At 40.2% G+C, this 13,853-nt stretch overlaps 1 protein-coding gene across 1 annotated transcript in view; it reads right to left on the reverse strand.

Moving 5' to 3' along the window:
• The window catches only part of CDH2 (cadherin 2), a 207,880-nt gene that overhangs the window by 18,951 nt on the left and 175,076 nt on the right, over window positions 1–13,853 (reverse strand). The window contains exons 12-14 of the mRNA XM_087819025.1: window positions 13,411–13,644; window positions 12,884–13,117; window positions 10,423–10,562 (exon numbers count right to left, since the gene is read on the reverse strand). Coding sequence (XP_087675151.1) covers window positions 10,423–10,562; window positions 12,884–13,117; window positions 13,411–13,644 — 608 coding nt within the window. The remainder of the gene's footprint in view (window positions 1–10,422; window positions 10,563–12,883; window positions 13,118–13,410; window positions 13,645–13,853) is intronic.

A 13,853-nucleotide genomic window follows, 5' to 3' on the forward strand; every position in this document is an offset into this window, starting at 1 on the left:
ATTCACATGAAGTGACAGGAATGGGCAATAAAGAGTCATGTGCACATTAAGTGTATTTAACGCCTAGTAGGAAATGGGATAGTTCGAAATCTCTGTTGTCTGTAGCCCACCAATGTGCTGTCACCTGGCCACAGTGTTCTGAGAGCAGCATGCAAAGGAGATGACAATGTGCTAACCCAATCCTTGGTCGCACTGTCCTCTTTTGAAGTCAGTGTCACTCTTTCGATAACTAATATGAACCAGCGTTTGCAGGTGGGTATGAATGTGTGGATAACTTGGGAACATAATTAACAGAGTGTGCTTTAGCCAACAATAAAAATGTTGAAAGTGGTCTCCACAGTTACATCCAGATTCAGCCATCTGTTAGTTTGCTTATACAGCAGAATGATTATGTAAAACAATTATTTCAAAGAATCAAATATACCGTGGTTAAATTACACTGTTTCATTCTCTGCTGAGACAGAAACAGTGGGGCTTGGTTACTCACATTGGGGCAGGAAACCCATAGTGACCCCAGGCTTAGAGTGACCTTGACTTACGGAGGTGGTTAGTTTGGTCTCAGGGGGCTTTCTGGTATCTGCACCCCATCCCTCTGTCTAGGCATCCAGCCTGGATTTTAGATTTTAGTTCCAGCTGCTCAGAGAGTATTCCTGACTTAAAAAAAATATATCTTGGCTGCTCAGATTGCTTCTCCAGATTTTAATTTTATTAATGTCAAAATGTGCTCAATTTTGCAAACTGTGTTTACCAATTAAATGTGTCTTACCCTTTACTTGTTCTCAAGCCAGGTTATTAGTGGCCATCTAACAAGTTGTGGCTAAGTGCCCTGTCTCACTGGTCCTACTCAGTAATGCCTGCCTGCGATAGACCAACAAGACTAAATAAAACATCTATCATATGACCTCCAGCACAGTGCATCAGAGCTTGGCCTCTCAAGTCACAGGAAACTGGTTTTGAAAACAACTAATAGCAGTATCTGCTCCTGGGGTTGCTGGGAAAATTATAAGAGACATGCAAACTAAGAGTGTGGCACAGTGCTTGACACAGAGCAAGTATGTAATGGATGTTAGCATTGATGAATGCTATCATCACTTCCTGAAGACATGAGAAATTTTGAAGAATCAAAGTGAAGTTGTCAGGGGTGTACTGGTTCAACTAATCTTCTCGGTAGACTTGCAAACTAAGAGATTCAGGAAGAGTGCTCGATGCACAAACATGCTGTGAGTGTTGCCAGGTGTGAGCTGTCCTACATACTAGAATACAAAGTGAGTGTGACAAGCCCTGCTCTCAAAGGCTTTAAGGTCAGGACCAGGCTAGACACAAAACTGAAAACACAGGTAGGCACGGGTTCCTGTGGGAGCACAGAGAACAGACACCTGAATTAGCCTGGGACCGCAAGAGAAGATGTTTTTAGATGAATTTTGGTGGCTAAATAGGCACAAAATGTGAAGTGACATGGCACAGGTAAGATGCCCAGGCAGCTCAATCATACTGTAGTTTTTAAATGCAAAGTGGAGGGGCAAAGGGAGGCGAAGTTAAATCATCAACTCTCAGAGTCCCCATTCCTCAAAGTCAAACCCTGGGTCATAGGACCTAGGGGTTCTTACCCTATCTCTGGCACATGCACACTGCTGAATGTGCTTCCTGTGTCATGAAGATTCTGGGGATCTAGCTACTAAAGTACTTAGACTAATTTCCACAAATCACAGAAGAAATGTGTTTCATTTAAAAAGAGTAAAGTGGATAAAAAAGCTGTGGAACATACACACCATGGAATACTACACAGCTATAAAGAAGAAAGACCTCGTACCCTTTGACACAGCATGGATGGAGCTGGAGAATATTATGCTAAGCGAAATAAGCCAGGCAGAGAAAGACAAACATCACATAATCTCACTTGTATGTGGAATCTAAAGAACTTAATAAACTGATGAACAGAATAGATTCAGTGACACGGAAGCATGGATCAGACTGACGAATCTCACAAAGGATAGAGGGTTGGTGGAGGGGAGAGATTCACCAAAGAATTCATACGCATACATGCACAACCCAAGGACATGGACAATGGTGTGGAGAGGGGCTGGGGAGGGGGGTGGGAAGGGGTGGAATGGGTCATTGGGGAGAAAAAGGGATATCTGTAATATTTTAAACAAAAATAAGCACACACACACACACAAAATAAAATAAAAAGAGCCAACTGACACTGAGCAATTATATCTGGACCTTTTGGGTTTGGAACCCTGGGTCACTGAAAGTTGCTCCTTGATGACTCCCTTCGTCCTGAAATTAACATGGGGATTCCTTACATGTGGAAGTGCTGGGTCTTGCTCAAGAAGACTTTTGCAGCCCAGGGAGTTCTTGCATGTTCTTAGGTAAGGGAAAGATGCCCTCCCTGGTTTTTGGTGAGTCTTATATACTGTTTCTCATGCTCATACAGTGTCCCATTTTCATGAGCTGCCATACCTCCCGTGTCTCCTCTGTGTCCAGGGAACCACTTCCTCTGGCTAAGCTGGATGGGTCAGAACGATGTATGGGATCTAGCCACCAACTGTGGATGACATAAAAATTGTTCTCATAGAACCTCAGAGAAGATTCTCTAAGCTGGAGTCCCTAACCAGAGCAGGGTAGAGGCTTCCAGTTGGTCACTGCACCCTAGGCAGGCATGGAAGTGATGTGTGCCACCTCCAGGCTTGGCCAATAAAAAATCTCCAACAAATGATTCTCCCCTGTGTTTTTGCCATCAAGGGGTTGCACGTATGTATCTCAGAGAGACCTTGGAAGCCTCATGGGAAAGATGGAGTCAGTGGCACTCTGGTCCCTGAATGACTATGTGTAGTAGAACCAACCTCCCCTTCCCACCCCAAATTCCCATGACCCGAAACCCAATGACTGCGAAGTAAGTAAGAAATACATTTCAACTTGGCTTAGGTCATTGAAATTTTAGAGTTTGTTACAGTAGCTAGCCTATTTTAACTAGTATATCTGGCTAAATATATCTGTGGCTGATCCACTTTCTTTTTTAAACCAGTACTACAGAAGATTATTCCATGGTTTCAGAGCACTACAATTCCTCCTCATAGAAATCTATTTTGCTAATCCAAAGCCTAGTTATTGCTATGTAACTGAATCAAAGTTTGCAAGATCAGGTATCTATAAAGGATAGGTTGATAACATAAATCAATAAAGGTGGCCTGGTATCAGAAACAAGAAAAAAGAATTACTGAAATACGCTTGCCCTGCTGAAAGAGGAAGTCTCTATTTAATTTCCAACAACTGTTGTCATGTCAGAACACAGGCCATATTGTTAGATCTTCCCATTTTTTGAAAGAATTGGGAGATCCAAAATGTATGTGAATTTTTTCAATTTTCACACCCCACAAGCTACATAAAACACAGCCAATGGCTTTGTATAAAGAGACCTGCAGTATATGAGCTGTGACTTTAAAGTGACACAAAATCCAGTTTTCAGACACGTCCCCCAAACCATCAGGGCCGGCGTAAGAAACTAGCCAAGCTCAAGTCTCTAAAACTTAACAAACCAAATTTGGGAAGCCAGAGAGTCCTCACAGTCCTGGAACATGAAACCTACTGAGCCCCAGAGGTGCAGGACCTTGTCTGAAGAGACAGAGAAAAAAACATTAGGCAATTATGATGTTTCACTCAGCCACAGCAGTATGGGAAGACAGACCTGGTGTGCAGTGGGTAATAAGAACCAAGAATCCAAGAGTGAGCAAGAGAAAACTGATACAGAATCTTTAAGCAGCCACTCACACTTTCTGTCACAACCAGCTCTAACAAGCGTCAGCTTTCATCTCTAATGAGTTGACAGCCTGTCGAGGCGACAAGCCCTGCTCTCTTAGTGATGCCATTGCTCCCTTGAACCCCCGGCCACGGTGCGAAGGATTCCAGTGCCCACTGACTGTCACTTGTGAAACCTCCCGACATGGACAGCAGAGCCTCCTTTCATAGCTCCCGAGGACCCGCAACAGCCCCCGACCCTGGGGATGGAGCATTTCCCAAGTCAAATTTGAAGAGAGGAGGAAGCTGCTGGATGTCCCAGAGCCTGCTTCAAAGCAAAGACAGCCTTCTTTAAGAAATTCCAGTGACATTCTGAAAGACACTGTTTTAACTGCCTGGCTGAGACTAATAAGCTTTGCCAAGTGCGGTCCAGTAACCACTTTGGACTCGGGTGGACTAGGATTTAATCCCCACTATGCAACTTTCTAATGGGCTGTGCTACCGTGCTGTACTTAGGGGAGGGTCAAATGAAATAATGCATATAAAGCACTTAGTACAGTGCCTAATGCATAGGGTACCTTCAAATGGTAGCTTTTGCTATTATGATGGAGAATGACGGTGCATAATGTCAAGGGATTTAGGTAGAGGTTGTATAAAGTGAACACTAGTGTTGTAAACATAATATATACTCAATAAATATTTCTTTAATGTAAGACCAATCTTAATTTAAGTCTTAAGCTTTTAAAAGGAGGAAGCTAACAGTTTTTGTTTTTTATCCTGGGGCAAAGAGGGTGGTTCCAGGAATAGTAAGCTATTGGCTATATTGTACATTCAGCCTGATTTCATTAGGGAAGCTGATATGCAAGGAAACAGATGCAAAGATCATTAAAAGGGATACAGTAATGCCTTGGCTGGTGTGGCTCTGTGGCTAAGGCGTGGGCCCACATACTGAAGGGTTGAGGGTTCGATTCCTTGTCAAGGGAACGCACCTGGATTTGGGGTTCACTTCCTGCCCCCTGGAAGGGGAGCAACCAGTCAATGTGTCTCTCTCACATCAATGCTTCTTCTCTTCCCGCCCCCACCCCCCCAGACACTCCCTCCCTTCCACTCTCTCTGAAAAGCTATGGGGAAAATATTCTCAGGTGAGGGTTAACAACAACAAAAAAACGGGATTCCGTAACTGCAACCAACCCCACCGGCCAAAAGGGCACTAAAGGACATTTACTAATGAGGGTGATTAAACATGACTTGATAACCACCAAAAGGCCTGCTGATTAGGGCAGTGAAACCAAGTAGATAAAGAGGGAACCTCACCCTCTCAAAAGAGGCTGGACATTTTATACTAAAAGCGTCTGCACAACTGCCAACAGCACTGTGAGGAAATAATGCTCCTGTTCAGAACACATCTGATGTCGTTTCCAGTGTGGCCCAACCTCATGTCCTGAGAGTCCATGCCAAGCAGACTGTCCACAGGCACTGAGAAAGGTCTACTACGCACAAGGCAAGAAAGAAAACACAGAGGTGTTGTTTGTTTGGTTTTCTTTTCTTAAGCCCTATTAGCTATTTTGGTGAAGAAATTGGCACAAAACTTAAACAGAGATGCTAACCGAGAGTAGGGAGGACAGGGAGGGCCACCCTGGTCAAGGATGTTTTGCTTTGCTTTCTTTCTAATCAGTTAGCTCCTTAAGAAAGGTGCTTTCTCTTTGTAGGAAGATGGGCATCTTGGCTAATCCAGCTTCAGGCTGGGCGTTACAGCCTTCCCTAGACAGCTCCTGCAGCCCTGCCTGCGCTTCTAACCACGGGCATCCACCAACTACCTACACCGACCTCTGAGATCTACGCATCCTTTAAACCTGGCCTGATTATAACAAGCTATGTCTGCCTCCGATGGCACAGTCTCCATCCACATCTTGAGGTGACACACATGCTCCATAAAATAGGAGCCATGTGTAATAAAAATCGGCTAAAGCTTGTCTGAAATGCAACATGGCACCCATCCACTTCTGAGGCCCACTGTTGTAAAGAGATAATATCTTAAAACCCCACACAAACCTAATAAAAAGTAATGAATCATATTCTGTTGCTAAAAAGGCTTAATGCACACTACTACATAGAAATGGAATTTCTTACAGGGAGCCATTCTATTTATGGAAAATAGAATGCAGTGTATTTCACAAAACTGAACTTCTCAGGAATGGACCATGATTTTAATATTTAGAGCAATGATACGTATGTAGAAAATGGAGAAGCATTTGGAATAAATTCACTTAGAAAGTGGGAGTATTAAATAAATATGTATTTCTTTCCTTCAGAAAAAAGATAAATAATAAATCATAAAACTTTGAAAAAACCTTGACTAATTCAGTTGGAGAATTTATCCTAATAGATATAACAGAAAGCTCTAGTACTGAAAACAGCATGGAACTGGCCCAAGAGCAGACAAACAGAACAAGTAGTAGAGCACAGAGAGTCAGGGAGCCCATCCTCAGACTCACACACATACAACCACTTGCTTTTTGTGCAATGAATTACTGCAATACAGTGGAAAAGAGTTATCTTTTTAGTAAACCGTGCTGGATATCCACAGAGGAAGAAAACAAAAGGAACTCTGATCGATATCTTGTACCAAATGAATAATCCATTACAGATGGATCACAGATATAACAGGTAAAATAGAGCTTCAAGGAGACAATATAAAGATTTTTGGAGGAGGTGATTCAACCTTGGAGTAGACAAAGTTTTCTTAAATAGGACCATAATGAAAAAAATTGATAAACTGGACTTCACTGAAATAAAAACTTCTGTTCATCATAAGATACCATTAGGAGAATAAAAAAGTAAGCTGCAGAATGGGAGGAGATAGTTATAATACATTTATCTGGCAAAGAACTGATATTCATAATATATAAAGATGTCCTACAAATCAGTAAGAAAAAGACAACCCAAAAGAAAACTAGACACATGAGATGAACAAAAAGTTCACAAAGAAGATATCAAAATGGCAAGTCAGTAAGAACGTCCTAATTAAATCATAATAAGACACACTATCAGAGTGGCTAAAAGTTTAAAAGACTGAAAACACCAAGCGCCAGTGAGGATGCAGGACAACTGGAATTTACACACGGCTGTGGCAAGGGGAGGTGTGAACTGATATAGTCACTCTGGAAAACCGGCAGAAAGGATCGTACTAAAGCTGCACATATGCACATTCCTGTGCCTGCCCAGAAGTTCAATCTCTGTGCATCTAACACCAGAAATACACCTAAATACACACACACAAAAGAATGCTCATAGCAGTTTCACACATGATAACGGGATCAATTCAAATGCCCAAGTGTGGTAGAATGGATAAATGAAATGTGGTTAATTCTTATAATGGAATGCTATTCCGTAGCAATAAAAATGAACTACGTCTAAATATGGTATGGAGGAATCTCGCCGATACAATGTTGAGTAAAGGACGCCAAACAGGAAAAGTGCCTACTATATGACATCCATTTTCATAATAAAATCCAAAAGCAGGTAATGCTAATCTGTGGTGACAGAAAAAAACAAAACTGGTTATTTTTGGCAGACAGCACACTACCTGGCAAGGGGTTCAAGGGAAGCTTCTGGGATGCTGGGCATATTCTTTGTTGATATGAGTTAAACCTGTGGGAAGCCTTCTGCTTCTGGTGGGAATACAGAAAATCATGAGAATATAATTTGCACTCTTATGCCAAGAACAAGACAAATAAGTTACTAAATCATAGACTTTGGAAACTGTAAGATAGCTGAGAACAAAATGAGGTTTAACAGAACAAAAATAAAGAAACTGACAAGCCTTTCCCAGGAGAAAGAAGACCCATAGCTGCTTCTACCCCTGGAAGAGCGGTGAGAGGAAGAAGAAAGGAATCTGTCATTAAATCATAAAAGGACAAATCACCCTACCCTGACTTTGAAAGAAACCTTAGTGGCCCCGGTGGATAGGCTTGATGGAGTCACACCCTGAGGGAGTTTGCTCCCACCACGATCTGTTTCCCACAGGCCTTTACCTGGTGCACCACAGGGTACACCAAAGTTTGGATGCAGGGCCAAAGATCTGTCCTGCAAAGGAGGAAGTCTGGATTTGATAATTTCCCCAGAGTGGATGGGGGTGTGAAACCAGAAGCAGGACACTCATGAGGATGCTGTTGCAGGATGGTGATGATTTTGACCTAAGTTAAGGTAGTGGCCCTGGTGATGGAGATAAGTGAATGGATTTCATGAGCCACTTTAGAAGTAAAGGAGGCAGAAACGTTGGTGTAGCATTCCTACACTGCATATTTCATTCTGCTATTATCAGGCAAAATTAGAATGCATAAAAAAACCCATTATATAATTTTGTCACCATTTTCTATAATGAAAACTGCAAATGTAAATCATAGCAAAGGATCAGAGATAGGCAGAGGCTCTTAATCTAGACTAAAAGGCCATCAAAGAACCAAGAAGCTACCAAAGGACACCACAAGAAGACCAGTACTAAGTACAGAAATTAGCCACAGCAAACAATATAAAGAAAGTTCCAGAAAAATCTTCAAACTATCAGGGAAGTGGGTAAGAAGCAACATATTCATGCCCAAGAGTTTATCTGGTGGCAAAGAAAAAAATTCAGAGGGTCAGAAAAAGAAAAGGCTGAAGACTTATGATGATAATTTTAATAAACCTTTGCAATAGATACGTTTTACCATTTGATCTCAAGCATCAATCTAAGTGGATAAAGTCAATAAAGGAAGTAAGTCTTTCCTAAAATAATTACAACAGTACAACTTCATTAAACAGTTTCCTAAAGGGATGGGGTGGGATAGAGAAAGAACCAGATCAGGTGGCACCTAGTGCCCTTGTCCAGATCCTTGGATGCTGAGAAATATCTTGGTTCTGACCTCTAAACCTACAGTTCTATGCAGCATCTAGTTATGACTGGTGTCCTTCCACTGATTACTATTTTTACTGAAGTTTCATTGAGTTGGGTTTAAGTTTATGCACAATGACATGAAACATAAAATACCAGGAGAAGATTTATGAAATAATGTGATCAACATATTTTTGCTAATCTTGAACAAGGCTCAGGAAAGTGAAAGGATAGATAGATTACAGAGTAAGCCAAACATGAATTTTAATACCGAAAGGCAGTTATAAGCAAGAAACTCTGGGGTATATTTATAGAGCCACTTTAATTAGTCAGTATTCAAAACAGCTTTACACAAAAGTCAAGTTTTCAACAGACTTTAAATACTCTTCTAAATGAGAAAGTTGCGGAATACGGTAAACGGAGGATGGAAGCTGAAAGCCAAGCTTGAGTTCTGGCTTTGCCAGTCCAAACTCTGAGACTAAATCGTGCAACTTGCTACAAATGTAAAATGGAAAACTCTAACAGGTTCCCACAAAGATTAAACACAACAATGGATGTGAATGTGCCTTGCAAAACAAAAAGTAATATGTTATTTCCTCAAAAAAGTAAAAAAAGGGGAAGGAGAAAATATGTTTATGGAAATTTGATTTTATTCAAGTTTACAGTCCTATCTACATATGTACCTAAAACAGAATACATCTGGATTTACTGACAATAATCCAGGACGCAATAATTTTGAATTCTTTTTCTGACTATTTGCATTAGTAAGTGAAAATGACATAACTATCAAATGTATCACGGTGATTTTTCATGGAGTACATTAATATCATCCAGATAATTTTTAGAACTCTATCAGAGTAGTTAGTTAAGGCTGTAACATACGACAGACCTGGAATCAAATCCTACATCTATCACTTTCTAGTTGTATGAGTTCATAGAATTCAACCACAGTTAGGCTCTGTTTTCTGTCTCAGAAATGGGGATATTTAACGGTATAATATCACAGTTTCAAAATATCACAAGATTTAAGAGATAACAGAATTTAATATATGTAGTATATAGTATATAGCCCAGACCTCATAAATGTTAGCTATTTTGATATCTGAAATGTTACTTCCAAGCAGATAAAGTTCTTTGTTTTCCACCTTCAACAAGAATGCCATTCCTTGTGTACACAGTGCTCTAGAAGCTCATGTTATTTTATAGCCAGATGGGAACTTCAACGTTTATTGAGCAACGATAAGCTCGGTACCATGAGAGACACTATGGATACAAAGATGAACGAGACACTGTCTCTGACTTCAAATATTTCTCAAGAACCCAAGACTTGTGAGGGCAGATATCTGTGGACTCTGCCCACCTCTGTATCCCCAATAATTATAGTAGTACCTGGAATGTTGAATAGTACCTGGAATGGCAAATGTTTGTGAAATGAATAGTCCAGTGCTTTTTCTTCTAGACATATAAATATCTAAAGCCCAACATAGGAAACTGCTTTTACTTATGTTTTGGACATCCAAGGAAGAAAAACCATAAAAATTATTTTTATTAGTACAAATAGAATTGAGTTACATCCTAGGTTCCTTTAAACAATGTTAATGATTTTCTTAAAAAATAAATATGATGCTTGAGACTCTGAAAAAAAATTCAAGAACTGTGCAGCACATGTTGAAAAAAGTTCACCAGGTGTTTAATAATGTGATAACAGAAACGAAATTTGACACCATAATCTTACTGCATGTATTCACATTTGTCCCATCACTTAAATGACATGATCATAACATTTTATTTCAAAGATCTAAAATACAGCTTACCTGGTCTTCTTCTCCTCCCCCTTCTTCATCATATTTTAAAATATTATCTCTTACATCATCTTCGGGATCAATTAAAAGTTGCTTGGCCTGGCGTTCTTTATCCCGGCGCTTCATCCATACCACAAACATCAGAACGAGGACTGGTGTAGGAAAAAGAGTAAAAAAAGCATAATACTGTAATTTTTAAAACTTGATCTATGGAACCATAGTCTGCAACACTAATAATTTATACTTCTGTGGGTTGAAAGCTTGTAATACTTCTTTTCCTCTATTATCTACTTCTGACCTCACATTAAGAGACACAAGACAAAGCAAGACCCTACCTCTGGGTGGGTTTAGAGTGTGAAGACCTGGGTCCCAGGACCCGGTGCCCCGTGATCTCATTGTGCGAATGCCTTTCCTCAGTTCCGTCATCTACAATGGGGACAGTAACTATTTCTATCTTTTACTTTGGCTTGCTAGAGGATATTGCTCTGAATAAAATGGTGTGTAAATTCTAAAACAACAAACAGCAAGTTAAACTGTTACTTGTTAGTGAAGGGCTGTTTCATTTAAGGTGGTCAGTCATTACTATACTCCCAGGTCAGGGAGAACTGTACTTCTCAGGGAGGGTAAGACGGGTGAGATGCCAAGTTGACTTGGGTGGGAAGCTGGAACTGGATCAGCAGTGGCACTTTGAGGATTTTTTTTTTTAATCCTCACTTGAGGATATTTTTCCCTTGCTTTTCAGAAAGAGTGGGGGGGGGAGAGAGAGAGAGAGACATCTACGTGAGATGAGACACATGGATTTGTTGCTTCCTGCACATGCCTGACTGGGGCCAGGGATCGAGCCTGTGCCCTTGGCCAGAATCCATCTCGGGACCCTTCAGTCCGCAGGATGACTGATGGTCTAACCATTGAGTCAAACTGGCAAGGGCGAGGATTTTTAAGTTCCAAAGACGGGTGTTTTTCTACTGCACTATTGTGCTTTCCCTTTCGTACTAAACTGCAGGTTTCAGGTAGGAAGGCTGGGGGATTAGCCTGTGCACTGAAATAGCATTAGGCTTTCATGCTTTACACTTTTTTGCCAGGTTTAGAATCATCAATTTTCCAGAGGGCTGATGTTAAAATCAGCACCAATTCATTTTCCTTCAAATGCTATAGTCACTTCTTCACGCCATAATCCATCACTTCTAAGTCTTTCTTGATAAGGTTGGCATACATGCCACATTTTAGTTGAAATTGAAACATATCCCTAAGTGCACATCTAGGAACGCTTTCTCTCTAAAATCCGGAGATATTGGTTTACATCCCAAAGCAAAAGATTTAATGACTCCTATTTGAGCACATTTTTATTATTGGCCATAAAGGTAAACATCCTCCCTTTAAAGCCAGATGCATGATCTCATTTGCCATTGTTCCAAGGGCTAAATCTAGCAAGTTGATTATTAGGATAGCAAGTAGGTTTCAAATTATAGTCAAAATAGTCTCCACACAGGAAGTAAAAAATGCTCAGGCTTCTATAGTAATTGCTTAGAATAAAGGGACAGAATTCTAAATTACCAGAACACTTGTAAATGGCCAACATTTTCAAGTAAGTGATCGGTGCATAGCATGATCGCACAATAAACTAAGTCCTGCTGCTATTCAACAATAAAATATGGGGCCTGGGCAATTTATCCTTTTAACCTGCATGCTTAGAAGTGGTTCCTAAAGTACTTTCCAGTGGTTAATTTCTTGCATTCCACTGAACCAAAGATTGCAAAGTATCTTACAAAGGAGTTATTCCTTAATCTAGACTTGCTCTAAAGACAGAGAATTATTGAGCTGTGTAATCATTTCTATTATCAAATGTGCTATACGAACTATAATTTCTCACTATTTTACACTGTCTCCTTCAGAAACAAATACCTTAATCCCTGCATGACTGGCCCAGGTTGCTGACCGTGCTTTATAGGAACAAAAGGAAAGCAATATACTTATTTTCTTAAATCATCAACTACATGCCATAAATTCATACTCAATTCATAAGATAAGTGCTCAAACTAAGGACTGTCTAAATTTTCTATAGAAAGGGGTTGTTACAGCTCCGAAGCCACTGGCATCAGAAAATGGCAATGGGGCATGGAAGACGCAGGCTGGCTGGGTCTGCTGCAAGCATGTAAGGGTCCAGGGTTCTTCTCCTCATTTCAAAGTGGAATTAACTGTCTCATATAAAGGGTGTCCCAAAAAAACATACACACACTTTAACAGCGGATAGCTGTTAAATGAAAATAAAACTTATTTTAATAAACACTTCCTTTATAATTATTCAAAGTGTGCACATACATTATTTTGGGACATCCTGTAAGATTGGCAAGAAAGCACTTAGAGGTCGAAGAGAAGTGTTAAATTACTTTGAAAGGCAACATCAACAGGTTCCTTTGCTAAACATCCTAGAAGTGAAAAGATTTAAAATCTAAGAGCCAAAGAAAGTACTTACTGAGCAGTATGATGATGCAAAGCAGGATGGCAATGATGGCTCCGGTGCCAAGCCCGGCACCCACAATTCTATCTACATCTGTGCAGTCCCCATTGGAGTCACACTGGCACACCTTCACACGAAGGATGGAGCTATTTGATTTGGGAGGATTACCCGAATCTGTGATTATGATCGGAACTTCATATATCCCAGCCTCAAGAAATTTTATCTTTAAATTAAGCTGAGCAAAATCACCTACATAAAAGAAAAAAATACAGTTTGAGAGTTAATACATATTACGATGAAAACCATGTAACATTTTCTAGAAAGTATGTACTACCTAATAGTATATGTAAAGCAGATTACAACTATGCTGCTTTGTGAAGACATTTTTTTGGCTTTAAGGACTTTAATATCTTATTTAAACTTTAAGTAGTTTTTAAAATATATTTAATGAGAAGATTATAAAACACCTAAAATTAACTTTTCATACCAGGCTTCAAAATCTCTCAACTGCACATATATTCAAATAATTAACCTGTTCTTACCATTAAGCCGAGTGATGGTCCAATTTCTCTTAATGTTCACTGGAGACAAAGGAAGATCAAAAGCAAATGGTCCAGCATTTGGATCAATGTCATAATCAAGTGCTGTGATGTTAATTGAATTGGGGGCTGGAGTTTCACAAGTCTCTGCCTCTTGAGGTAACACTTGAGGGGCATTGTCGTTAATATCAAGTAAATAGATCTGCAGTGTTCCCGTTCCACTCATTGGAGGAATTCCTTAAAAGAAAGAAAAATTACAAACTGATGCTGAACAATTCTCTCCCATGAGCCTCAACAGCTGTGGAATTTCCAAAACATCCAGCCTTCCTGCTCTTATCCTTGCATAATCCTGGAAGGATCTAGTTGCCATAGCACCTGAGCAGACTGTTTTCAGAGCAAGGCCACTTCTTGTTTCCTCTCTAGGATAAGCCTGAGCTGCCACCGCT

The sequence above is a fragment of the Miniopterus natalensis genome, chromosome 7 (assembly GCF_054644295.1).
Source record: "Miniopterus natalensis isolate mMinNat1 chromosome 7, mMinNat1.hap1, whole genome shotgun sequence".
Lineage (NCBI taxonomy): Eukaryota > Metazoa > Chordata > Mammalia > Chiroptera > Miniopteridae > Miniopterus > Miniopterus natalensis.